Source organism: Pipistrellus kuhlii, unplaced genomic scaffold (assembly GCF_014108245.1).
Source record: "Pipistrellus kuhlii isolate mPipKuh1 unplaced genomic scaffold, mPipKuh1.p scaffold_m20_p_59, whole genome shotgun sequence".
Lineage (NCBI taxonomy): Eukaryota > Metazoa > Chordata > Mammalia > Chiroptera > Vespertilionidae > Pipistrellus > Pipistrellus kuhlii.
In genome coordinates this window covers 841,635-866,523 of record NW_023425561.1, presented here as the reverse complement: position 1 = coordinate 866,523, position 24,889 = coordinate 841,635, and the positions used below count along the sequence as shown (strand labels likewise).

General features: G+C 60.8%; 1 protein-coding gene across 4 annotated transcripts; it reads left to right on the top strand.

Moving 5' to 3' along the window:
• The first annotated feature begins 960 nt into the window (after window positions 1-960).
• On the top strand, window positions 961-20,153 carry LOC118707224 (inner centromere protein). Of its 4 annotated transcripts, none has more exons than XM_036417248.2 (19): window positions 961-1,120; window positions 4,880-5,028; window positions 5,446-5,559; window positions 6,353-7,065; window positions 8,692-8,743; window positions 9,351-9,405; window positions 10,273-10,351; window positions 11,157-11,208; window positions 11,612-11,729; window positions 11,797-11,931; window positions 12,299-12,310; window positions 13,793-13,902; window positions 13,973-14,093; window positions 14,404-14,526; window positions 15,249-15,391; window positions 16,994-17,072; window positions 17,245-17,337; window positions 18,352-18,502; window positions 19,716-20,153. In XM_036417248.2, exons 2-19 carry the CDS (start codon window positions 4,889-4,891, stop codon window positions 19,928-19,930), a joined length of 2,505 nt encoding a protein of 834 aa, XP_036273141.1. In that variant the 5' UTR covers window positions 961-1,120; window positions 4,880-4,888; the 3' UTR covers window positions 19,931-20,153. The 4 variants fall into 4 exon arrangements, with proteins under 4 accessions (XP_036273141.1, XP_045430060.1, XP_036273142.1 ...); XM_045574104.1 differs by having other exon boundaries at window positions 15,246-15,391; XM_036417249.2 differs by lacking the exon at window positions 12,299-12,310.
• The last annotated feature ends 4,736 nt before the right edge of the window (window positions 20,154-24,889 follow it).

The following is a 24,889-nucleotide window of genomic DNA, read 5'->3' as shown; positions in this document are numbered from 1 at the left end:
TAAAATCGAGATTCTAACAGGATTCCCCAGGGGCTGGAGGGGCCTTAAGCAGCCCTCTGTCTCATCTCCTCCACTTTGCAGGCGGGATGGCTCCGCGTCCCCCGTCCCGGCCCCTCCCGCCACCTGGCGCTGCAGGCAGCTCCGTGAGGCCGCGGACTCCACGTGGTTCTGCGGATTCCCGAGTGCCGGGCGCGGCCGATGCCTGTGCCAGGCAAGAGGTTGCCACCCCGGCCTGGACCTGTGGCTGCGGAGGGCGCCTCGGAGGCAGCCGTGCGGCCACAGACGGCAAACGCCCAGGAGGACGCCGCGGGGCGTGAAGGAAGAAAGAGCGGGCTGGCCAGCACCGCCAGGAGCCCCCGGAGCCGGGAGGGCGGCCCGGACTGGTCTCCCTGCAGCTCTCCGAAGGGCCCACCTCCGCCCAAGTCCTGGATCTCGGACGTCCGGTCCCCAGAGTGTGAGTGAGGACAATGCGTTTCCGTCCCTTACGCCACTCTGGTTGTGGTGCTTTTGCTACAGCCGCCCCGGCAAACCTATAATATTCTGTAGGGCGTCCCCTGTCCAGCCCCTTCCAGTTGTCAATCACTCTTCCTGCAGGGGAGGCAGAGCTGCAAGAAGAAAGGAAGAAGCGCAGGACTCCCTGGGCGAGTGGTACCAGAGAGGTCCCTTCTGATCCGCCTCCCACGCCCCGCGGTCCTTCGCAGTGCATGCTGGGGCTTGTAGTTCCGGCGTGCGGAGTCCTGCGCGCGCATACCCCAACCGCCGAACGACTTCCTCTGCGGCTTCCGCTCCCGGAAGTTAAGCAAGTTAAAGTTCAACGCTTCCTTTCCCCGCCTCCTAGTCCCGCAGACTGCCAACCCAAGTAACCAATAGATGGCCTGGCTGACGCTTTCTTTCACCCGATTGGCTTATAGTTTCGCAGCCGCGCAGGTAAATTGGCCGGGGATTGGTGGAGCCGTCAGTTTTGAAAATCCTAGATTTCGCCCGCCCTGCGCGGCCCATTGCTTCCCCGGAGCCGCGAGTCTCCGAGCTCGGGAGCGGAGGTCCTGGGCGGTCCGAGGCCTCGTCTAGGGAGGTCGCTGGACTTGGATTGAGCAGCACTTAGGAGACGCGGTTCAACCGAGTGAGTGTGCGCGGGCGGCCATGGGGGGAGGGCGGGGGGAGTGTGTGTGTGTTAGGGTCGCTGAAGGAGGAATGCCGGAGGCCAAGAGAGAAAACGGATTATACATTTATTGTTACATCTGCTAGCAGAAGGGCTGAGACCAGAATGGCATCAGCGGGGCCGAGTCGGGGGAGCGGGGTATTTATGTCCCTGTAACGACCAGTTAGAGGGCAGGGTGCAGGTGGGGGCGTGGGGGCTTGGGGTAGGCGGTCCACTGGGTGCCAAGGCCGTTCATCCCGAGACTCACAATGAGAATAACAGGACAGTCGCCGGCGGTGGAGGTGGGGCGAGAGCCCCAGCAGACCCTAACGGGTGCAAGAATGTGTCCAACGGGGTGGTGGTTAGCAATGTTACTCCTCCCGCCAACTCCCGAGGGGTAGGGGTGGGGGGCCCTGTCCGCTTTTTGGCCTGGGAATGGGTCACCTCTTTCAGGTGGCGAGGTGACTTTCCTTAGCCTGGGGCCGGAGATGCCCCGACCTTCCACCTAGGTCACAGGTCCTGAGAACATAACCCGACCCCTCCGGGTGCCCACACCCGGCTGCGTGTCTGGGAGGCCGTTTGCTGACTTGTGTGCGGAGGTAACGCTCACTGCCCAGGTTGCAGGTTGCGGGATGGGATTATGCCAGATGGCATGTCTGTGCAGCTGGCCTTTCGGGCAACCCCTCCCCTTCCCTCTGAGCACCTTTCCGGATGCCAGGGCCGCCCCTGCCACTCCCCAGGCAGGCTCGCTGTCAGAGGTTCACTTCCATCCAGGCCTTGGAGGGGTGGGGGGTGGGGGGAGGCCGGCGGTTTGCCCGAGGCCAAAACGTGATGCCAGCCTGTCAGAGTTTGCATGGAGTAGGTGGCGTAGCTTGTGGTTTAAGAACACAGTTTAAATCCAGGCCCCGGAATGGCCAAGTTAATTTCTCTTTGCCTCAGTTACCTCATCTGCACCCGGGGTGAGAATTAGATGATGCCTGACTTGGGCATGGGATAGGACTCGGTAAATGGGAGCAGCTCCCTAACTTCTTGCATCCTCAAAGAACAGGCATCAGCAAAGGAGGATGGCGGTGCCCCCCCTCCCCCGCCCGCTGTGTGGTGTGAGGGAAGGATGCGGGAGGGGCGGTGGGGCGCTCTGGGCTGGCACGGGGCTGACAGGGGCTGAGCAGGACATGTTTGCTGCTGCTCCCAGGAGCCTCTTTCTCGGTGCGCCGATTCCTCCTTCCTCAGGCTCACCTTTGACCTAACTTGTGGCCCCTTTAAAGCTGAGCTCTGCTAAGCACAAGCTTCCCTGTGGAAAGCCCTAGTCCCCAGAAGGTCTCATGAGGATCCTCGAGGAATGGCTATCATAACCCTGGTTTTGAAATCTGTATCCAGTAGTTTGCTCGCTTGCATTTCTTTCACTTGTGACATGTTTCTTTGTCTCCACCTTTGGCTGCTTCCCTGTGTTTGCTTCTGTGTATTAGGCAGAGCTGTGAGGTCTGCTGGACTTGGTAGAGTGGCCGGGGGTAGTGGGTGTCCTATAGGACCCAGTGGCTCAGCCTCCCAGTCATCCGAGGTGGGTGCTCTACGTGTGCCCCGCCCCCTGTGTTGCTTGGGTGCACAGTGTTGTAGGTGAGCTTTGGTTGCTGTTGGCCTCCCTGGGAGGAGTTGACCTCCAAGGCCATGGCTGTGAGGACCAGCTGTGACTACAGTAGGAGAGCTGCTTTGCGGGAGACACCCCTGGGGAGCAGGGCTTGCTTCAATGGGGCTTTGGTGCTCAATGAGTCTGCCCCGTGAGTGTGTTGCTTGTGGACATGTGGAGTTGTAATCGCTGTGGTCTGAAGCTGCCCACCCAGTGCATTGGCTCTGCGGCCTCCAGAGAGGCCTGCAGCTTCCTCCTGTTTGTATTGGGCCTGGAGGTACCCAGGTGAGACTCAGCTGTAAAGCAAGGCAGGCTGCTGCTGGTGCTGGATCTTGGGCCCTTTATTGACAGGTTTGGGGCCTGCTGACACCTGCTGCAGCTTGTTTGAGAGATTTTAGCTAAGTCTGAAACCTGAGCCAGGACAGGCCTTTCATATGGAATAGCTGCTGCAAAGAGCTTGGGGTGGGGGTGGGGGGAAAGGGGAGCAGCTGTAAATTGGATGGGGCGAGGTCTCAGGGAATCACCTTGGTGGAGCAAACAGTGTTGATGAGGACTCAGATACGGCTGCTCGTCAGTCCTGCAATGAGATGGTCCCAGCATAGGAACATGACCCCTGTGAGCACCTCCGTCTGGTAGAAAGCTGTCCCAAGTTCCTCCCCTGATGCCAGAGAGGCCTCCCCATATGTGTCTGGGTCCCCCAACGTCTGGTGCTGGAGCTCAAAGGCAGTGAGTCCGAGTAAGTTCATGCTTGGCCCTTTAAGAGGGACACCTGGGTCTCCGGCAGCCTCTGTGTGTCTCCCCCCAAACCCTGCTGATTCTTGTGGCCCGAAGCTATGGGGACTTATTTCCCAGCTCTGGGACCCTGGGTGGAGGGTCTGGTGTGGGGCTGGGACCCTGGCTCCTCATGGCGCCTCTGCAGCCCATGTGGGCGCTGAACCAGTGGTTCTCGCCTCTGCCCCTCCTACCTGTCTCAGCCTGCTTTCTTCTTTACTTCTCTAGTTGTAGGACTTCCATTCAGCAGCGTCCAGGTGGTTCTGGGGAATGGGAAGACACCTGAATTTGAGGTGTAATTTTGATACCTACGTGGGAGGTGCTGAGTGCAGGCGTTTGCCTCCACCACATTCGGGTTTCCCTCCTGAGCCGCTTGTTTTTAAGATAAGAAAACGGGGGAGTGTATTCTCACCACGAGCTTTCTTACCAAGGAGCATTGCTGCTCCGCTTCCCTCCTGCTCTGTACCCACATCGAGGGCATCTCAGCTCCAGGAGAGAGGCGGGGGGCCTCTCTGGGGTGGGCAGGAAAAGCAGCCTCTGCCCCCCCCCCCCCCCCCCCCCGGGCCCGGCCTGGAAGAGGCGGTTGGCTCCATGCTCTTTGGCCTGAGGCCTGCGGTCAGCTCGTGAGTGGCCCAGGGAAGCCGTGTGGAAGCCCCGCTCTGCCATGGGTGTGTGTGTGTGTTTGTGTGTATGTGTGTGTGTGTGTGGCAGGAGAGGAGCCAGCTGTGTTTGGGCAGGTCCTGTGCGGCGCAGCTTCTCCCTGAGCCAGGGCGGCACTGGGTGACTCACTGTGAGCCCAGAAAGGCCACCTTAGGCTGTGGACACTGGAATTGGTGGGAAGCGTGCACTTGTGGGGCGGTGTGGGGTGGGGGGGCTGTGTGCGGTGGATGGGGGGGGCGGTGTGCGGTGGGGGGCGGTGTGGGTGGGGGTGGTGTGCAGTGGGGGGCTGTGTGGTGGATGGGGGGGCGGTGTGCGGTGGGGGGCCATGTGTGGTGGTGGGGGGGGCAGTGTGCGGTGGGGACGGTGTGGGTGGGGGTGGTGTGCAGTGGGGGGTCGTGTGCGGTGGATGGGGGGGGCAGTGTGCGGTGGGGGGGCGGTGTGCGGTGGGTGGTGGGCGGTGGGCGGTGGTGGGCAGAGGGAAGGCGGTGGGAGAGTGTGAGGACGGGCCCTTCCTGCAGAGAGGAGGCCAGGGGGTTGGCATTTGGATCCCACAGCTCTGGTTCAGGCCCTTGGTGTCTTGTGGTGGCGGGGACGGAGCTGTGGCCTGGCAGGCTCTCCCTGGAGGAGGTTCCAGCTCCTGCCCTGAGCCCTGCCCTGACCCTGAGCCTTTGTCTTTGCTTTCCCAGACAGCAGCCATGGGGACGACCGCCCCCGGGCCCGTCCACCTGCTGGAGCTGTGTGACCAGAAGCTCCTGGAGTTCGTGTGCAACGTGGACAACAAGCACTTGGTGTGGCTCGAGGAGATCGAGGAGGAGGCCATGCGCATGTTCACCAGGTGAGTGCCGGCCGGGCCGGCAGGAGGCGCCAGCTCTGGCTGCTACGGCTCTGGGGACATAGCTGCCCATTTCCTGCCTGGACAGGCAGGACAGACAGGCTGCCAGGGTCTCTCCCCAGTGCCCATGTGCTGCGGCCCGAGCCAGTGCAATGGGGAGATGGGAGAGTGTGGGCTGGGCCTCAGAGGATGGTGCTGCGCGTGCTCCCTGGCCACCGTGCTCTCCTGCTGCTTCCCTGGGGGAAGCCCCAAGTGCCCGGCTGTGGACTTGGCACATGCCTTGGTGGCCTTGGAGGTCTCCCTTGGTGCTGGTAACCCCAACTTGACCTGTCACTGCTAGGAAATGGGTAGGGGCGGGGCTGGGGAGCGGAGGAGGCCAGGGGTCCAGGCAGCCACGAACATCACTCTTTTACCAAACAGAGAATTCAGCAAAGAGCCTGAGCTGATGCCCAAAACGCCTTCTCAGAAGAACCGACGGAAAAAGAAACGGATTTCATATGTTCAGGATGAAAACAGAGACCCCGTCCGGAAAAGGTAGGAGGGGCGGGGGCTGCCTGTAGCCGGTGTTGGGGGGGGGGGGTGTCAGCTGGGCAGTCGGAGTCTGGAGACCTGGTGCCCACAGGAGTGTAGTGGGCGCTGGGCAGAGGGGTGAGTCATCCCGGAAATGGCCTGACCAAAGACCGTGGAGTCCAAGCGTGTGTGTCTGTGTTGGGGTCGGGGATTCTGATCTGGGCCGTGGAGGATGGGAAGGGTTTCCAGAGGTGGGAAAAGACAGAATCCAAGTTTCTGTTTGGGCGAGAGCCACCAGTTGTGGCGGGGGGGGGCCTGTTGCTCAGCCCCTGTGCCCTGCTCGTGGGGTTACCATGGAAATGACGGTGGGCCCTCTGATGGCTGCACCCAGACGACCGGCAAAGGAGGCTGTTCTTGGGGCGGGAGGTCCTGGGCACACACCCCAGCTCTGCCCCTGGGAAGCTCTCTGTCCTTTTGTTAATTCCCACTCTCTGAGCCTCAGTTTCCCCAAATCTGAAGTGAGAACGGCCCCTGCCTCTCAGGGCCGGGGGTTAAGTGATAACACGAGGAAAGCCTGCAGCAGGGTCCCTGTGACTGATCTTCCCGGAGTGCAGGGGCCTGGCCTGTCCCCAGCTCCCAGGCCGGGAAAAGGAGGCTCAGCGGGCGGCCGGCGTCTCCTGGCAACGGGCAGAGCCGGGCCAGAGCCTGCCTTCTGCCTCCCAGCCCTTCATCTGTGTTCCCCTGAGACCGGTGCCCCCGCTCGAACCGGTGCCTCCTGCCTGCTGGGTCCTCAGCCTCCGCTCTGTGGCTTTGGCAGGTTGTCCCGCAGGAAGTCTGCGAGCAGCGGGGACAAGGGGGAGCGGCTGGCCACGGCGGCCGGGGAGAATGGCGCCGTCGTGCGGCGGGTGACTCGGGCGGCAGCGGCAGCCGCGGCGGCGGCCATCGTGGCTTCTGCTTCGCCCACCCACGGGTCTCCCACCCACGGGTCTCCCACCCTGCTGACCAGGACGTCCAAGATCGTGCCCAGGGTGGAGATAGGCCCTGGCGAGCGCCACAAAGCGGAGCAGCACGTCAGCCAGCTCGTTTCTGCCCGGGCTCCGTCCCCAGCCCCGGCCTCCCACAGCAGCTCCATCTCAGACGAGGAATCGACACCCCAGAAGTCAGAGGCCGGGAGGCTGGAGTCAGTTGCCGTGAGCTCTCTGATGGCTACACCCCAGGACCCCAAGGGCCGAGGGGTCAACGCGGGCCGGTCTGCCTCCAAGCTCAGGATTGCACGGACCTCGCCAGCCTCCCCGTGGCAGGGGCGGGTGCTGGCGCCCATCCTGCCGGATAACGTGTCCACCCCCAAGGACGCCCGTGTGGACCGGCGGTCAGTGCGGCGCAGCCTCGTCGCCCCGTCCTCCCCGGGCCCCCAGAACTCTCTGGCCCAGAAGTACTGCCTGGTGGACAAGCCAAGGAGCCCCGTCCGCAGGTCAAACAGGCTCGCCCAGAATGCCACCCAAGAGCCGGCCGCCTCTGCCCGCATCATCTGTGAGTTGGGGGCTCAGTAGAGGGTGGGGTGCGGGGGTCCTGGGGGCCCCCATCTAATCATCCAGCGAGGAGCTGTCCATAGAACTCTTTGGGGGTGTCAGTGTCCCGTACCCGCCAGCCACAAACCAGTGTGTGATTGCGGAACCGGGCTTTGCCGTTATGTTCTACTTTATTGAGGTGTACGGGGCCGCACTTCGCTGGTGTTGACTGTGTTGGACGGTGCAGGTCTCGCCAACCCTCTGGGTTTACAAATGAAGAAACTGAGGCCAGGGAGGTGGACCGCCGAGCCTGTAGTTAACGCCATTCCGAGACTCCCCGGGGCCAGTGTGCCCCGCTCTCCGCAGCTGCTCAGCACCACGTCTGTGGGCTGGGCTGTGAGGGAAACGGTTGGGCCTGAAGATGCTGGGGTGAAGGGAGTGAGCAGTCACCCTGCCGCCTCATCCTGGGGACAGCAGCTGGGTGTGAGGACCAGCTCATCCCTTTACCCCCCCTCGACCCTGGCAGGTTCCAGGAACCTCCTCACCTGTCAGCTGGGGGATGATGATCTGCTGAAAGGTCGGGGTTCCTTTCCTTAACCCCGCAGGGCGCGGAGGACAGTGTTTGCGTGTACAGGGGGCTGTGGCTTTCACAGTTTCTGTCCTCAGTGGCTCCCAGCTCAGAGGACATGGTCCCGTGGGAGCTCGGAGGCGGACAGGCAGCTCTGAGTCAGGCCGCCTGCCCGGAGGAGGTGGCCTGCCGGTGGCCAGATGTGGGGAAGGGGTCCCTGGCGGAGCGGCCAGCTCGAAGGCGGACTCTGAGGCACGAAATGGCAAGGGATGGGGCGCTGGGACTCCCATGCCCACCGGCTGGGGCTGACCCCACTAATGCCAGGCTGGGGCCCTTGATGGCTGTTGGGAGGTTCCTGGCACTTTATTAAGAGTGTCCAAGGGGAGGGAGGGAGGGAGGCAGGGAGGCAGGGAGGCAGGGGGGCAGGGGGACCAGGAGGAGACTGCTACAGGGTCACAGAGGACGGAGAGGGAGTTGGGTTGGTGGACAGGACGGCCGGGTTTTAGGTGAATATGGATTAAGATCAGAGTCAGCACCTACCTGACACTTTAAGATTTATAAAACTCAAGGCTACCTCATTTGGTCCTCCAGTAGCTCTGTTACCTGCTGGTATTTCCCCATTTCACAGAGGAGGAAACTGAGGCTTAACGAGGTCACTGAGTCTGTCAGCCACTTGCTGGGGAGCCTCCCGGAGAGCCCGGGGTGAGGCTGCGGCCAGCAGGTCTGGGCCACAGGTCTCGGGGATACCTAACCTGGGGCGCATGCAGGCGTGTGGTCTGACCCTGTCTGTGCTGGGTCTTGAGAAAGGCCCGGGTGGGCCTGCCTCAGGCCGGAACCTGACCCTGGCCGAGGCCCCAGAGCCTGTTCTGTTTCTGGATCTGAACCCAGGTCCCCAGCGCTTCAGCCGTTCCTGCCGCCCTCCCCCCCCCCCTCGGCCCTGCCATTTGATTTGCATTTGTGGAAAGAAAAGAGGGTCCAGAGGGAGAAGGCCCAAGCTCTGGCGCTCTAACCACTGAGCGACCATCCAGGTGGCACTTGGCTGGTTTCTGAGGTCAGCTTTGTTCCTTTGTTTCCCCTCAGGTCACAGTTACCTGGAGAGACTCCTAAATGTTGAGGTGCCCCAAAAAGTCAGGTGAGTCCAGTTCCCGGGTTTGGGGGCCTCCCAGGTCTGGGCAGGACACGCTGGGGCCAGGTTGTCCTGGTGTGCTTAGGACTGGAAGCATTTCCTGTGCCCGACCCTTCCTCCTGGGCACTGCCCACTGCAGCCCAGCCCTGCCCTAGTCTGACCAGGAAGGAGGGGTGCGGGGCCAAGTCTTCTTACATTGCCGCCAGTACTGCTTGTCAGCCCTGGCCTGGCCTGGCCCCTCCGCGCCTCCTCCTGGGATGTGGGCGCCGGACGTTGTCAGATCCCAAGGCCTGTGGACCAGCCATTGTAGCCAGTGGAGCCGCCTGCCGGTCGGGGCGGGAGGACCCGGCTGGGCTGCTCCAGGGTCACACCCAGCCCTGCTTTGGGCGGCGCTGCATCCTGCCGGCACTAACACAAGGCCCCACCTTGCTTTGCAGCAGGGCCGGTGCTTGGGATGGGGACACGGGTGACTGCAGAGCTTAGCTGGCCCCGTGTGAACGGAGAGGCCTCAAAAGAGACATGGCTTCTGGGTTTACCCTGGGGTTGGAGGCGGAGCTCCTGTGGGCAGGATTTGGGCTGGCGGGCATCACAGTATCTCCTGCTCCGCTTTCAGCTCGGAGGAGGACCCCAGCAAGGAGGCGGAGCCGGAGCTGGAGGCTGAGCCCGAGGTGAGGCGGACAGGCCAGGGCAGGGGGCTCCAGGGACGTGGGCGTGTGCTCTGTGCTGTGCGTCCCAGTGCGGAACCCTAAAGTCCTATTGTGTGTGTTTTCATCTTCACTGACTATCTTTTACCCATTGATTTTTTTTTTTAAGAGTGGAAAGGAATGGGGGAAGAAAGAGAGAAATATCCATATGAGAGATACACATTGATTGGTTGCCTCCCACATACATCCTGGATGGGACTGGGGATTGAACCTGCAACCCAGGTATGTGCCCTGAACTGGGAATCAAACCCATGACCCTTGTCTGTCTGCTGAGCCACACCAGCAGAGCTACAGTCTTATTTAAAAATTTTACTTATTTATCTTAATACACACACACAGACACACATAATTTACTTACTTTTTGGTTAATCTTCACCCAAGGATATTTTTCCATTGATTTTTAGAGCGAGTGGGAGGGAGGGGGAGAGTCACAGAGAGAGAAACGTGGATCTGAGAGACATACCATGATAGATTGCTCCCCTCGCACCCCAACCAGAGGCGGGATCTAGTTGGGATCTAGCCTGCAACCGAGGTACTGCCTGTGACTGTATCAAAACTGGATCCCTTCAGCTCACAGGCCGACACTCAATCACCACACCAAACCACCTGGGGCTGACTTTGGTTTTAGAGGACGTGGATTGAAGCTGGGGACAGTGAAACAGGAAGGGCTCAGACCACGGGGGGGCGGGGGGGGACCTAGGGGCGCACTGAGCCCTGGCTGGGCTGCTCTGGCTCACTGTGATGTCAGAGAAAAGGGCAGGTTCAGGGGTTTGCTCGGATAAACTGCTGCTGCCTTGGTTGCAACCCCTGAAGTCTTGGCTCTTCCCTCAGGTCCCCAAGATTGTCGCTAGCACGCCCGGCTCGCCGCCTGCGGCCGGTGGCCAGGACACGCCCCCCGTGGGACAGCGCGGTGAGTCTGCCTGACCTGCCGTGTGCATGGACCAGCAGCAGGCGGGCTGGGGCCTCGGCCTGCCCTGCCCTCGGGGGGAGGGACGCTGAAGGTACAGGAGACCCGTCTCCCGCCCTCTTGCTGCAGCTGCTGCCTGGTGCCGGTGAGGGGCCATGGCTGGCTGGTGCAGGAGGAGCTGGTTGCTGGGTCTTGTTTTGTCCTTGCCACTGGCTCACCTCCCACCTTTGTGGGTCCCTGTCTGCAAAGTGGGGAGCTCCATGGGCTCCGCCATAGGTGCTGGGTGCAGCTCCCGCCTCCCTGGTGGGAGAGAGCACAGTAGTTGCGGGGCCTTGAACTCGGCTTCCCCAGTGACGCGGGTCAGGGCCATGGCCATGCCAGCTCCACAGCTCCCCGGGGCTGCGAGGGCCCTTTGGAACGCAGGGCGGGGAGAGGTGGCGTGAAACAACATGTACCACCCGCTCCGGAGCGGACCCTGCAGGGAGCCCCGCCTCCCTCTGTCCCGTGGGCTCCGGCTGGGGCCAGGAGGAGGGGACTGGAAGCTCGTCAGTGGGGCTGGGAGAGCCCAGCTCAGCCGGCAGAGGTGGCCGCTGGTTTGTCCTGAGTTCTCACAGAGGCCCAGCTGGGGGTGAGCGGTCTGTGGGCTGGGGATGCTGTGCTGGCTCTGGGTGTCCACAGCTCTGCCCAGGCCAGTCGGCGCTAAGGCTCTGCCACGGGCCACCCTGGGGTCTGCCATGGCTGTGCCCGTGGGCCCCTTCCCGACCTGCCATACGTCCCTGCTCCCTCGCTGAGATCGCTGTCTCCACAGAGGCCACGGCCCACCGGACAGCGGGCCCCCGGGAGCCGCCGCAGAGCGCCAGGTGGGTATCTGGGAAGGGGTGCGGGCCACTGTTCCGAGGGGCCAGCGTGGCACGGACCTTCAGGCCCCTTGGGGAGGGTGGGCGTGTGGTCAGGGCGGTGCTCTGACTGCTGGAGGCGGCAGCTTGATGCTGGGGGCCTGGCCAGGAGGAGTGCCCAGTGCCATGTGAGTGGCCATGGCTGGTTGGTGCAGGAGGAGCTGGTCCTCCTGGCGTGCGACCTCGGACTGGCCACTGCCCTTTCCCTGCCTGGGCCGTGGAGGGGGGTCAGAGAGACCCGCCTCTGCTGCCTGGCATCCAGTGGCTGGTCCCGGCTTTCTTCTCGGGGTGAATTTTCCTGGGGTGTGGCTAGGGCTCTGGAGGGGGTGCCAGGTCAGCGCCGTGATGCTGCTGCCTCCCGACGCAGGAGGAAGCGCAGCTACAAGCAGGCTGTGAGCGAGCTGGACGAGGAGCAGCAGCTGGACGAGGAGGAGCTGCAGCCCCCCCGGAGCAAGACCCCTTCCCCGCCCTGTCCGGCCAGCAAGGTGAGTGGGCGTCGGCCTCCCCAGGGCCTGTGCCCTGCCCCGAGTCCTGAGCCCGGCCCGTCCGCAGGCGGTGCGGCCTCTCCGGACCTTCCTGCACACCGTGCAGCGGAACCAGATGCTCATGACCCCCGCCTCCGCCTCCCGCGGCAGCGTCATGAAGTCCTTCATCAAGCGCAACACCCCGCTGCGCGTGGACGCGAAGGTGAGGGGCCCGGGCCCGAGCGAGCGCTGCTGGCGGCTGCCCGGCACAGGCTGCTGGCTGGCCTCCTCGGCCGGGCGCCGCCTCCACCGCTGGGGGCTGTTCTGGACTCCTGGGTGCTGTGCCGTGACCCCGGGCTGGGAAGTAGCAGAATTGGCCTAGAAGGCGCCCGTCCTACCCACACCCCACACCCCACACCCAGTGCCTGGAGGCCTCGCTGAGGGACGGTGAGGGACGTCACTGGTTGGGATGGGCTGGGAGAGGTGAGGGGTGGCCCGAGCAGATGCCTTGGCAGAGCCCGGAGCCTGGCCAGCTTCAAGGCATCTCCTCAGCATTAACTCGGCTTTTCCCTGTCTCCTCTCCTCCACAGTGCAGCTTCGTTGTAAGTAAACCTCTTCTTGCCCTTAACCTCCTCCGCCCAGCACTTACTCTAACCAGCCGTGCACACTGCCCGCGCAGAGCACTAACACGCTAAGCTGGGACGGTGAGGGAGGTGGGGGTGAACCCGAGGTGCTGGGCCCGCTGCCTCTCCCTGCCCCTGCCTCTCCCTCTGCCCCTGCCCCTCCCTCTGCTCCTGCCCCTGCCCCTGCCCCTGCCGCCAGGAGGAGGAGTGTCAGGGCCTCCCCGAGGCAGAGGCAGCAAAGGGGGTGTGACCTGCAGCTGTCACAGGCCCCCGTTTGTGCTTCCCGGGCGCTTTCCTCAGAAGACAGGCAGGTCTGATGGCCGAGGACCAGCCTCCTCCTGGCCTCTGGGTCTGGCCCATTGGAGAGCCAGGGGGGCCCCAAACTCGCATCCTCCTCAGGGCCTCCCCACACTATCCACTGAGCCAAACTGGCGAGGGCTGTCTAGTTTTCCTTCACTTGAGCAGGCCTCACTTCATTCTGAAGGCTGTTGTCACTGAGTGCAGACGGAGATTTTGGGACCAGTCCTTGCCTTTCGGCCCTTGACCAATGTGGCTGCACTTCCTTCTGGCACCCATAATTTCTGATGCGAAGTTTTCAGTCATTCAAACCACTGCCCCAGCCCCGCACCTCAGTAACATGTCTTTTGTGGCCGTGTTTAAGGGTGTTTCCCTCTGGGTGAAGTTTTCAGCTGTGTGGTTATGATGTGGTGAGACACGGCTTTCCTTGGATTTATCCCACTTGCGCTTGGATGACCTTTGTGAATCTGTACATTTATGTCTTTTACCCCGTTTGGAGCGCTTCCGAGCCGTTCTTCCCCCACGGCCCCCGCACTGCACCCTTCCCGTCGTGAAATGACGAGGGCACGAGCCATAGACCTTTTGGTGCCATCTCAAGGCTGCCTCAGTGTCTGTATTTTCCTCCATGTTTTCTCTGTGCTCACATTGGTGCATGTTGTTAATTTGTCTGCATGTTTTACTGACGTCTGTCTTCTCCCTCTGTTCCCACTGCATTCATCTCGGGGATTTTTATTTTCAAATTCCCATTTCGATCTTCCTTGGACCTCCTGCTGGCTGAGAGGATGCTTCCCCAGGTGTACGGAGAGCCGGGATTGTTCGTTAGGCACACAAAGCAAGACAAGGTTCCAAAGCACAGGCAGACTCCCAGTCTTGTTGCTCGCTCTCCTTTCAAATGCACCAGAACAGTTACCCTCAGCGCCCTCCAGCTGCACCTAATTCTTGTGCTGCCCACAGTCTGGCAGGGCTAAGTCGAGGGCCTTAGGGTCTCTGAGAGGGAAGACGGAAGGAGGGCCTCAGTCTGAGTGGCAGTGGAGGGTGTTTGGGGGTGACTCTGCCCTCAGAAGCAGTCTGGTGCTGCTGCCCGTCTGGCTGGAGGCTGTGGGCCTGGGGGTTGTTTTGGGCCGTCCTCCTCACAGGCCCCCCCCCCCCCCCCCCCGCCCCCAGGAGAAGGAGCGGCAGCGCCTGGAGCAGCTGCGGCGGAAGGAGGAGGCCGAGCAGATCCGCCGGCAGAAGGTGGAGGAGGCCAAGCGGCAGCGGCTGGAGGAGGTGAAGCTGTAAGTGGCCCGGTCCCGGCGCTGGGCGGCCCAGGCGCGCTGGGCTCCCCTGACGGCCCTGTCCCCGCAGGAAGCGGGAGGAGCGCCTGCGCAAGGTGCTGCAGGCCCGGGAGCGGGTGGAGCTGATGAAGGAGGAGAAGAAGAAGCAGATTGAGCAGAAGTTTGCTCAGCTGGATGAGAAGACCGAGAAGGTGCGAGCCGGGCTGGTGGGCGGCCGGGTGTCAGGGCTGCTCCCTGCTGGGGCCCACGCAGCCCTCTGGTGTCCCGAGGGTGAGGGCTGGGCCCTCGTAAGTTGGGGGCTTGACGCCCTGGGCACCTCCTCTGCGACAGGGACCTGGAGTTGGTCCGAGCCCGCTGAGGCGGGAGGGCTAAGCTGCAGCCCTTGGCGAGTGGGTGGGCTGGCGCCGGGCGTTGCAGGGGCCTGGGTGCCTGTCACGGACTGGGACCCGCTCTAGGGTGAGGGCGGGGCTGCTCTCACGGGCACGTGTGGCTGCTCTGCAGGCCAAGGAGGAGCGATTAGCGGAGGAGAAGGCCAAGAAGAAGGCAGCGGCCAAGAAGATGGAGGAGATGGAGGCGCGCAGGAAGCAGGAGGAGGAGGCGCGGAGGCTCCGGAGGCTGCAGCAGGTGCGGGCGGGGCGGCGTGGGCACCGAGGGGGAGGTGGGGCAGAGGGGCGCCGCCTGAGCCCCTGGGGGCTGCTGGGCACACCCCGCTTGGTTGGCTTAATTCTGGAGGCTCTTTGGCTTCAGTCTGATGGGATGAACACACGATGGAGATGGCACTCTGCGGCTACACCCATGTCTCAGCCTTGCCCTGGGAGCTGTGTGGCCCGCACAGGGCACTGGCCTCTGCGCTTGGGGTCTTCCCGGTGGCGGCGGGATCTACGCAGTCGGGCTGCTGTGGGGGTGGGATGCTCTCCCTGGGCGAGGGGACCTGCTTCTTCTCGGAGCTTTGTCCATCTTACGGCCCCGGGGGCATGCATCGGTCTGTATTGTGACACTGGCTGACCTTGCTGTGTGTGCTCTGTGCCGGCACTGCTCTAGGGATGTGCATGAACACAGCGACCCCGTGAGGCGCAGGTGTTCGTGCTTTTGTCCCCGTTTGGTAGATGAGGAAGCCAAGGCCAGAGGCTTCAAAGGTGGTCGTGGCTCCGCGGTGTGCCCGGCCCCAGTCTGTGCCCTTAACCCTAAGTCTGCCGCGTCCGCCAGAGCAGGGACTGCAGGATGCCTTCGTGGGCTGGTGGCGGGGATTCTGTGATCCTGGCGTGGGGCCTCCCTGGCTCAGCCCTGACCGTCTAGTGCCTCCTCCCCAGGCCTGGCAGCCTGACCTCGCTGTGTGTTCGCAGGAGGAGGAGGAAGAGCGGCGACACCAAGAGCTGCTGCAGAAGAAGAAGAAGGAGGAGGAGGAGCAGGAGCAGGAGCGGCTGCGCAAGGCGGCCGAGGCCAAGAGGCTGGCGGAGCAGCGGGAGCAGGAGCGGCTCCAGGCCGAGAGGTGAGGGGCCTGAGGGCCAGGCGGCGTCCTGCCACGTGAGTCTGTGTGGACGAGAGACGGAGCGGCCCCCTAGCACAGCTGCCCGGAGGGCGACTCTTCCCTGGGCTCTGCCCCAGCGGCCTGCAGCAGGCGGGCCCCATGGCGGTGGCTCCGGGAGAGGGAAGGTGTGACGGGCGGGCTCACTGGGGACTCTTGTCTCTCCTCCAGCTAGGGTGCTGCCCCTTGGTTCATTCTGTCCTCAGCTGACAGGGTGGGGTGCTCAGAGGACCCCGGGGGCATTTGAGCAGGAGCTCTTTGAGGTGCACTGCAGACCCTGCTAAACATGCCTCCTCTGTGTTGATGAGAACTCAGCCCCCCTCCCCGCCCCATCCCTTCCGACTGCCCCCCTGATATCCCTGGGGCAGAGCCTGGGCTGGAGCTCCCGGAAGCAGAGGTCTGTGCGGGGCAGGACCCACAGCCAGTCCTCAGCGGAGTGGGAGCGGCAGCCGGGCCTGAGCGCAGGGGCCTGCTCCTGTGCTTGTCTTCCTCAGTTACTGCTTTTCTGTGGGAGGAAACAGATCGGTTCCACTGATTTATGCCTCCGGTGGCTGGATCTTTTTATTTTTTTAGTTCTTGATTTCAGAGAGGAAGGGAGAGGGAGAGAGAGAAACATGATGAGAATCATTGGTCCGCTGCCTCCAGCACGCTCCCTACTAGGGATCAAGCCTGCGACCCAGGCATGTGCCCTTGACCAGAACCGAACTGGGGACCCTTCAGTCTGCAGGCCGACACTATCCACTGAGCAAACCAGCTAGGGCCATTGGTTGATTCTTGTGTGTGCCCTGACCCTGGGTCGAACCCGAAACCTTGGTGTAGCGAGATGACCCTCCGACCATCCAGGGCTCCCTGTGCCTCTTGATTGACACCAAGGCGCCTTGGTCCTGGGGCAGTCGGAAACGGGTCTGGGCGGGGACAGGGTGGGGGGGGACAGGTGATGTGGCTTTAGGATTGCATGTGTGCCACCCAGTGCCACGGTCTTCATGGGGGTGACGGGTGATGGTCGTAATGGTGGTTCTGAGCTACACGCTCTACACGTGTTTCTTGGCGAATCCTCATCTGAAGGCCCGGTGGCATAGGAGCCAGCAGCTCCACTCCTGGCGGGGCGGGGGACAGGTGCAGAGGGTTAAATGCCTCACTCAAGCCACAGCTGTAAGTGGAGGTGGCGCCAAAGCCCAGTAACGGCCAGCCCTGCTTCACGCCGGGCCCGGAGCCCAAGGTCCGCCCTGTGGGCTGGGACCGTCCAGGTAACTCAGGTTTTCTCACCTGGTTCTCGGGGCGACTGGAGGGAAGATGTGGGGATCCTTGTGTGCAGAGATAAGGCTGAAGCTAGAGCTAAGTCAGCCGGAAGCGGGGCCAGGTGTGGTGGGCTCCAAAGCCGAGTGCTCCTGCCCTGGCCATGGCTCTTGATCCGTGGGGCCCAGGCACGGCGGTGGGCTCTGGGCCGCTGTGCCCATTAGCCATCCCACCTTCTACGGCCAGCGCCGTGGACCCGCTTCCCTGGCAGGGTGGGAATGGAGCCAGGGCTCAGCTCCCGGCCCTGACAGGCCCTCGCTTGGTCCTCAGGGAGCAGCAGGAGAGGGAGAAGGCCCTGCGGCTGCAGAGGGAGCGGCTGCAGAAGGAGCTGGAGGAGAAGAAGAAAAAGGTACAGGGCAGCCAGGGTGCAGGGCTCGCGCGGGGTCTGCGCTGAGCTCGGCTGGGGAGCCCTGCATGGAGGTTCCTGGGCGGGAACCGCCTTGCTTGGCCGTGTGGGGTTGGTTGTGTCGGGCAGAGGACATGCACGCGGCCCCTAACCCCCTGCCGGCCGCTGTTCCCAGGAGGAGCAGCAGCGTCTGCAGGAGGAGCAGGAGAAGAAAGCCAGGGAGGTGGCCGCAGCCAGCAAGAGCCTCAACACGACCGTGGACGTGCAGGTGAGGCCGGGCCCGGAGCCGCGAGAAGCCCAAGGCCCGATGGGATCTAAGGCCCCTGAGGAAGGAGGTGCAGGAGGCCAGGAGTTCTTACTGGTCTTTCTTAATCTTAAAATAGATTAAAAAAAAAGAGAGAGAGAAACTTAAACTTGATAAAAGAGTAGAAAGTAAAAGGAACCTCAGAGGAGAGAGATGTTTACACGCCTAAACATTATAAACAGACTGTCCATCCTGTCCTAGGCCCCGCTGCTTTAACGAGGTGGGGACCGGATAGGACCGGGTGGGACCGGGTGGCACCGGGTGGCTGAAGCAGCACTGACTGAGGCTGGGATGCCAAGGCCGAGGCCAGCGGAGTCAGTGTGCGGGGGCGTCTCCCTGGCTCACAGGCAACTGTCTTCCGCTGTCGTCCCCTGTGCCCTCGAGTGCAGGGGGGAGGGGGGTCAGGGGTCTCTTTTTGAAGGGCACTGATCCATTCACAGGGCTCCACCCCCATTACCTGAGCGCACCCCTAAGCCCCCCCCCCCCCCCCCCCCCGACACCATCCACAGGAGGGATGGGTCCATCAGGGATTCGGGGAGGACACAGTGTTTACTCCAGTACATGCCTCTTGGCAGCTTGATATTTCTTTCTCCTTCATTTTAAAATAATACATCGTGCACATCTCTGTCGGCATTTTAAGTCTCTCATGTTTGATGCACCAGCTGGTCGTACAGCATTTCTCTAACCAGCACCCGCCGGCAGGCACTGGGGTGACTGGCACTTGAGGCATTACAAACCCAGCTGCTGTGGGGAAGGGTTTCAGCGCAGCACGGGAGGTGTCAGCCACGGGGCCCCCGGCAGCCCCCAGCGCTGTGCAGACACGCTGACCTGGAGGGACACCTGCACCGTCACACGAAACAGGAAGAGGCGGGCTGTGCATGTGGTGTGACCCTGAGCCCTTTGACTTCTGCGACATCCCCTGGGTGGAGGGGGTGCGGGAGTGGGGGAGGGGCGCCGACCCCCTTCTTTACTTTCCAGTCTCCAGCCTGCACCTCCTATCAGATGACGCCACAGGGGCACAGGGCTCCCCCCAAGATCAACCCGGACAACTACGGGATGGACCTCAACAGCGACGACTCCACCGATGACGAGTCGCATCCCCGGAAGCCCATCCCCTGCTGGGCCCGAGGTGAGCGCCGGCGCTCTGGGTCCTGGTCCCCAGGTGCCTCGGGCCTGGAGGCGGCTCGGCCGGGCGGCGTGGGGAGGCCGTGGTGCTCGTGGCCTGCACCCCCGGGGACGCGCTCAGGGAAGAATGGGACCCTGTCCCGTGGGCTCCCCCCTGGAGCAGGTGCGGATGCCTGTGTTCTCACCGAGCACATTCGCCTGGCTCCAGGCCCTCCTTCAGTCCTGCCCACGGGCCATGAGACCTGGGCCTAACTAAGCAGCGGGGGGTGGGATGGGGCTTCTTGAGGTGATGGGCTTAGCAGCGCCCTGAGCTCCGGGAGGGGGCAGGGCGGGGGGAAGACCGCTGGGAAGGCAGGGAGGCCCGCAGGGTGGGGATGGAGAGGACTGACCGCGGTTCACAGGCTCCAGCGCTGAAACAGGATGTGGGCCAGCACGATGCGGCCTGGGCCGGGTGTGCGCCCGCCGCGTGGAGCCCGGTGCATACAGTGGCGCTCACAGAGTGCAGGGCTGGGCCGGCGGCTGTAGCAGGCAGCTCGCTCTGACGCCATCTCCCTGATGGCTGCATTGGGCACGGTACCTGGGAGGTGTCCGTTAGCAGCGGTCCTTGTAGCCAGGGAGCCAGATGACTGGCAAAGCCACGTGACTGTCGTTGGCCTTCGTCAGCCTAAACTTCACATCTGTGCGATGGGCGTGATCACAGCTCCAGCTGAGAAGGGTTACTGAGGAGGAAGTTTGCACACTGAAGGCCTGGCGCAGAGCGTTCCCCCCCGATCCTCCCAGAGCTCTGTCTGCACCCCCATCTCAGGGCCCCGAGGCTGGCTGCCGAGATAAATAGCTGCGCACAGGAGTGGAGGGCGGACGGCATCAGAGACTTAAGTTCTGAGCTTGGCTCCAAACCCCGGCTCTGCCAGTTAACCAGCTGGGTACCTGTGGGCACAGCTCACCGCTGTAAAGTGGGGAGAATGAAGGACGGGCTCCCAGGTGGGTGTGGGATAACGACAGCCCAGCTCCTGTGAGCACCTGAGGACCAGCGTTCAGATGAGGCTGCTGGACGATGCAGGAGAGGGTGATGGTGTTGGTGGGGGCGGGAGGGGCAGGCCTCTGAGGAGCCGGCCTGGCAGCAGTGGGGCCTGCTGGCATGGAGACGCTGACGGGGCCCTAGGTAGGGTGGGGGCATGGGGATCCCCAAGGCAGTGACCTGCCTGTGTCCCCTGCAGGCGCCCAGCTCAGCCAGGCCATCCTGCACCAGTACTACCACCCCCCGAACCTGCTGGAGCTCTTCGGCACCATCTCCCAGCTGGACCTGGAGGACATCTTCAAGAAGAGCAAGCCGCGCTACCACAAGCGCACCAGCTCTGCTGTCTGGAACTCGCCGCCCCTGCAGGGCCCCCGCGCCCCCAGCGGCCTGACCTACAGCCTGAAGAAGTTCTGAGCCGCCGCTCTGCCTGTCTGTCCTCTCGTCAGTCTGTGCCGTCTGCCTGTGTTCTATATGTTCTCTGAATGTCCTGGTGGCCTGGCTGTGTGGAGCTGCATGCGGTGTGAGTGTGTGGGAGTCGTGGCCCAGATGTCCTGCGTGGCCGCAGGCAGCATTCTGTAAATAGGTTGCAGTATTTAGCCTGGACGCTCTCACAGGGAAGTTAATAAAGTTCATTGCTCTAAGCCTGCCGTGGGTTTTGTGAAGATCAGGGGCCTTGGCTGACCCTGGCCCCTGGCCCCTGGCCCCTGGCCCTGCCGCCATGTGTGGGACCATTTATTCAAGGAGGAAATAGCAATTTCTACACTACGTCTCCCAGGCAACGGAAGAGGAAAGAATACTTTGCCACTCCCTCTATGATGCCAGCCAACATTGCTGGATCCCTAAACCAGATAATTATTCTTCGTGAACCTCAACATAACAGTTTTAAATGAATTGCTAGCAAGTCAAATCCAATGTGATTCTACATCAAAAGGGATAAACATCTTAATCATAAGGTTTATCTCAGTGAGACAGATTGAATATTTGAAAGTCAACTAATACAATTTACCATATCAATACATGAGGGAAACCAGGTGATTAATAGATGCTGAAGTTGGGTTTGACAATTCACTAATTTATGATAAGAGCTCTAGGCAAATGATAATTTAAAAGGAATTTCCTTGGTTTGATAAAGCTCATAGAAAAACAAAGAAAATCAGAGAAAGGAAACTACCTAACATCAAGATGAATGGATGCATTCCTCCCCACCAGGTGAGTGCAAGGATGTCCAAGGCTGTTGCTTCAGAACATGTCCGAGGCTCTGACCAGGCAGTAGAGCAAAAAGGAAAAGGCACCGTAAATGAGGAATCGCTTCTCGGCCTTTTGACTAAGATCAAATGTAAAACTGCTTTCAGAGATGACTTGTAGAAAATCTGAGAGGCTCTACCAAAGGGTTAAGTGACTTCAGCATGGTTGCAGAATATAAGATAAATCGATAAAAATGGATTATATGTCTATATTCTTGAATAATTATCTAGAAATGAAAATTAAGGAAGTGCAATTTATAATGTCTAAATTATAAAAATCTTAGGGATTCTAATAGAGGGAATATGCTAATTGTAATTGACTGCCATGCCCTCACAAAGATGGTGGTGCCCAGTCCCCTCAGCCCCCCAGCTGCCCAGGGCCTGCCCAGGTGCAGGCAAGCCTTGGATGTCAGCTGCACAACCACCCAGGGCCACCTGAGGCTCATGTAACCAGGGCCGGCCAATGCTTGCACTGCCGGCAGTGGCAGCAGCAGAGGTGTGATGGCTTTGCCTTTCCATGATCGCTGGGTCGCCCCCTGCACCTGAGGGCCCCTGGACTTGGGGGCAGGTGTGGCGGAGGGACCCCCTCTCCCCCTGCACTCCAGTGCATAAATTTTCATGCCCTTGGCCTCTAGTAAACTTAATAAAAGACACGAAAGACCTAGGAGCTGAGACTGGTTTGGCTCAGTGGATAGAGCATCAATCTGTGGACTCAAGGATCCTGGGTTCTGTTCCGGCCAAGGGCATGTACATTGGTTGTGGGCACATCCCCGGTGGGGTGTGTGCAGGAGGCAGCTGGTCAATGTTTCTAGCTCTCTGTCCCTCTCCTTTCCTCTCTGAAAAATCAATAAAGTATTTAAGAAAATAAAAAATAAAATATTGCTGGGAGTTTTCAGGGAGACCATGGGACTGTTGTGTATCCTGACTGCAGTGACAGTTCCAGGAATCCATACGTGTGCTCATTCAAAACCCTGTACACCCAAAGGGCCAACATTACGGTAGTGATCATTTTTCAAATAAAACGCTAAAAAGTTCCCCGGCCGGAGGATCTCAATGGTTAAGCATTGACCTATGAACCAGGAGGTCACGGTTCGAATCCTGTTAAGGGCACATGCTCGGGTTGCGGGCTCCACCCCCCGTGTGGGGCGTGCAGGAAGCAGCGGGTCCATGATCTCTCTCATCATTGATGTTCTCTCTCCCTCTCCCTTCCTCTCTGAGATCAGTAACCACACATTTAAAAACACCCCCACCCTGAGTGAAGGTGGTGAGGCCCCTGCTGTCACTGGCTGGAGCCCTCTGTCCCGGGCCAGGAGTGGGAGAATGGGGATTTTTAGACAAAGGGACATTTTTTTCTTATTTGCATGTCCCATACCCCCACCCCCACCCCCCTTATTTTTGTTGAAGGTTTGCCTCCCCCCCCCCCCCCGCCCCCTTCCAGGGCTCAGACACACTCCGTGCTCAGGAACCAGCTGTCCCAGGAAAGGGCTCGGGCCTCTTCTCAGACCCAGATGCAGTCCTGGTGGAGGCCGTGCCCTGTCAGAGGGCACGTGCTGGAGCTGCCAGCTGAGGGGCCTTGGAAACGGTGCAGAGAGGGTGGGAGGGAGCCGGAAAGGGCCCAGGCCCTAGGCCCTGCTGTCTCATAAATTTGGCATTTGTTCCTAGATTATTAATCCAGCTATTTACAATCCCCTTAGTTTCAATCACTTCCTTTGTGGCTCTCATTTCCCGGATGTCCGGCCTTTTACATGGAACGTGGGGTAAGAAGGGGCAGTCAGGTCCCCAGGGGGACTGGCATTCAGGGGGAATAGCCTGAGGTTTCCTTAGACTGAGAGCAATTGTGAGCCCTCCCCACCAGGGTGCGCCATTCCATGCAGAACCTGGGCTCTCCCTGGACACCTGCAGTCTACTGCCCACCACCAGGTGGCGTCTTAAGCTTCCTGTCTGCAGGCAATGGCCAAAGAGACTCCAAATGAGTTTCACTTGGATTTGGACTCCTCTTGTCTCCTTTTTAAAAAATATCCTCACCTGAAGATATTTTCCCATTGATTTTTAGAGACACTGAAAATCCACACTATCCACTGAGCCAACCCCGCTGGGTCAGCTCTTCTCCCCTGGAGAGGCCTTTCCATGGTCTCCCTCCTCCCCCCAGTTTCTCTTCCGAAGTCACACCCACAGAGCAGCCAGCAAGAAATTGAGGCCGCCAGGGTCCACGGAAGCTTGAGACACAGATGGCGCTGAGCCTGGGGGAGGCGCGAGCATGGAGGGCACGGGGCCTGGAGGGCAGCAGGTGGCCACCCTGGTGGTGGGGAAGCCCGGGAGGGGGAGGAGGAGGAATGTAGGGGAGGGAGGTGGCTCAGAAGTGCCTCTTTGAGAGGAATGTCAGGGGCTGCAGGGACGGCTCCACACCGAGGTGCATCATCAGTGCTGAGTCTCATACAGACGCTGTTGAATTCCTGTTATTTCTTGTGAAGACAGAATGGCCTCCGGGTGCTGACACTCAGACACATTAGAGGCCTCACTCCAGCTGATAGTCCACATGAGTCCCCGTGGGAAAGGGGAACCTGCACCCCAAATCCTGATGTTGCTGAGCGCTCCCCTGCCCTTCCCTGCTGCCCCGGGAAGGTATCAGGGCCCTAGAGTGGTGGCTGCAGAGCCAGGTTCCACACTGGACCCGGGAACAGGCTCGCTGTCCCCTTCATAGACACGGCAACAACCTCCCTGCCCCCATGGCCTCTCCTCTGTCACTGTCACCATCACCACGGCCTCTCCTCTCCTCTGTCACTGTCACCCATCACCATGGCCTCTCCTCTCTGTCACTGTCACCCATCACCATGGCCTCTCCTCTGTCACTGTCACCCATCACCACGGCCTCTCCTCTGTCACTGTCACCCATCACCACGGCCTCTCCTCTCGGTCACTGTCATCCAGCGTCGGAGACCCAGGCTGTCGAAGAGAAACAACGTCCAAAGGGGAGTGAGAGGGAGTTACATTTTCTTAAAACCTCCATAAATGCACTCCATCGGCTGCCACAAGGTCAAAGCCGCAACCCCAATGGGAATCCACGTCACCTGGGGCTGAGTCCACAGCACACGGAACCTGGGGATCATGTCTGCCCATCCTCCACTGAAATCACACCAAATACTAAATACAAAACCACAAAGTGGTCTGACCAACCACAGGGTAATATTGAAGAAAAAGGAGTCAGGTCCCCAGTGTGGAGAGGGAGGAAGTGGGGGAAAGTGGCCACATCTGGTGAGAAGAGTCTCCAGGTAGACAGAGCTGGAGGGGCACCTGGTGAGCCTTAACCTCAGCAGGAGTGCGGGCCCAGCAGGGGCTGGAGAAACTCCCTAGAGGGAGCAGCTTTCTGTGCAAAGGAGGAAGGAGGGTGGGGTGTAGGGATTGCCTGCAATTCAGGAACCGTGACCTCCCGGGTCATAGGTGGATGCTCAACCCCTGAGCCAGGCCGGCTGGGAACCTCCCTTTCATTGCTGTCCCTCAGGAAAGACAGGACACTGAGCCCCACAGGACGACTGAGTTCTGGCGAGAGTCAGAGGAGCAGAGGAAGGAGACCATCTCTGAGGCCCAGCCCAACCCACCCCCTTCACCCCATGTCCTAGGCTCCCTCTGCAGCTCAGAGCTTGGAGCAGGAAGTCAGAGCATTGCTGGGTGCAGGTGCTGTGGCAGGCACTCTGTGGGGGGATATAAGAGGGGTGCTTGTGCAGAACTCCTGTGTGTCCCTGGAGCCAGGGGCCTGGATCTCAGGGCTCAGTGCACAGGGCAGGGGAGAAGCAGTGGCATGGCTTGTGGAGTGTGTAAGGTGAGGCACGTTGCTGATCTGGGCCCCATCGGGGACCTTCCAGTTTTTGATGCTTCTTATCAAAGCGAAATGCTGTTGATCAATGCATCTCTTAATGCACTGAAGGAGGTCTGGTTTCAAGGTCTATATCGATGGGGGTGTTATTTATTGATCAAACAGAGGCCCTTTATTGGTGTCCATCGTTCGGGCATCATAATGCCGAGCTTCTTTTCCCAGCCTCACAAAGGGTTCAGCATTCTGGAGAAAGGGCTGCATGTAGATGATTAAAAAGTCCGGAGATGAAAGATAATTTTGAAAGACATTGGGGGTCAG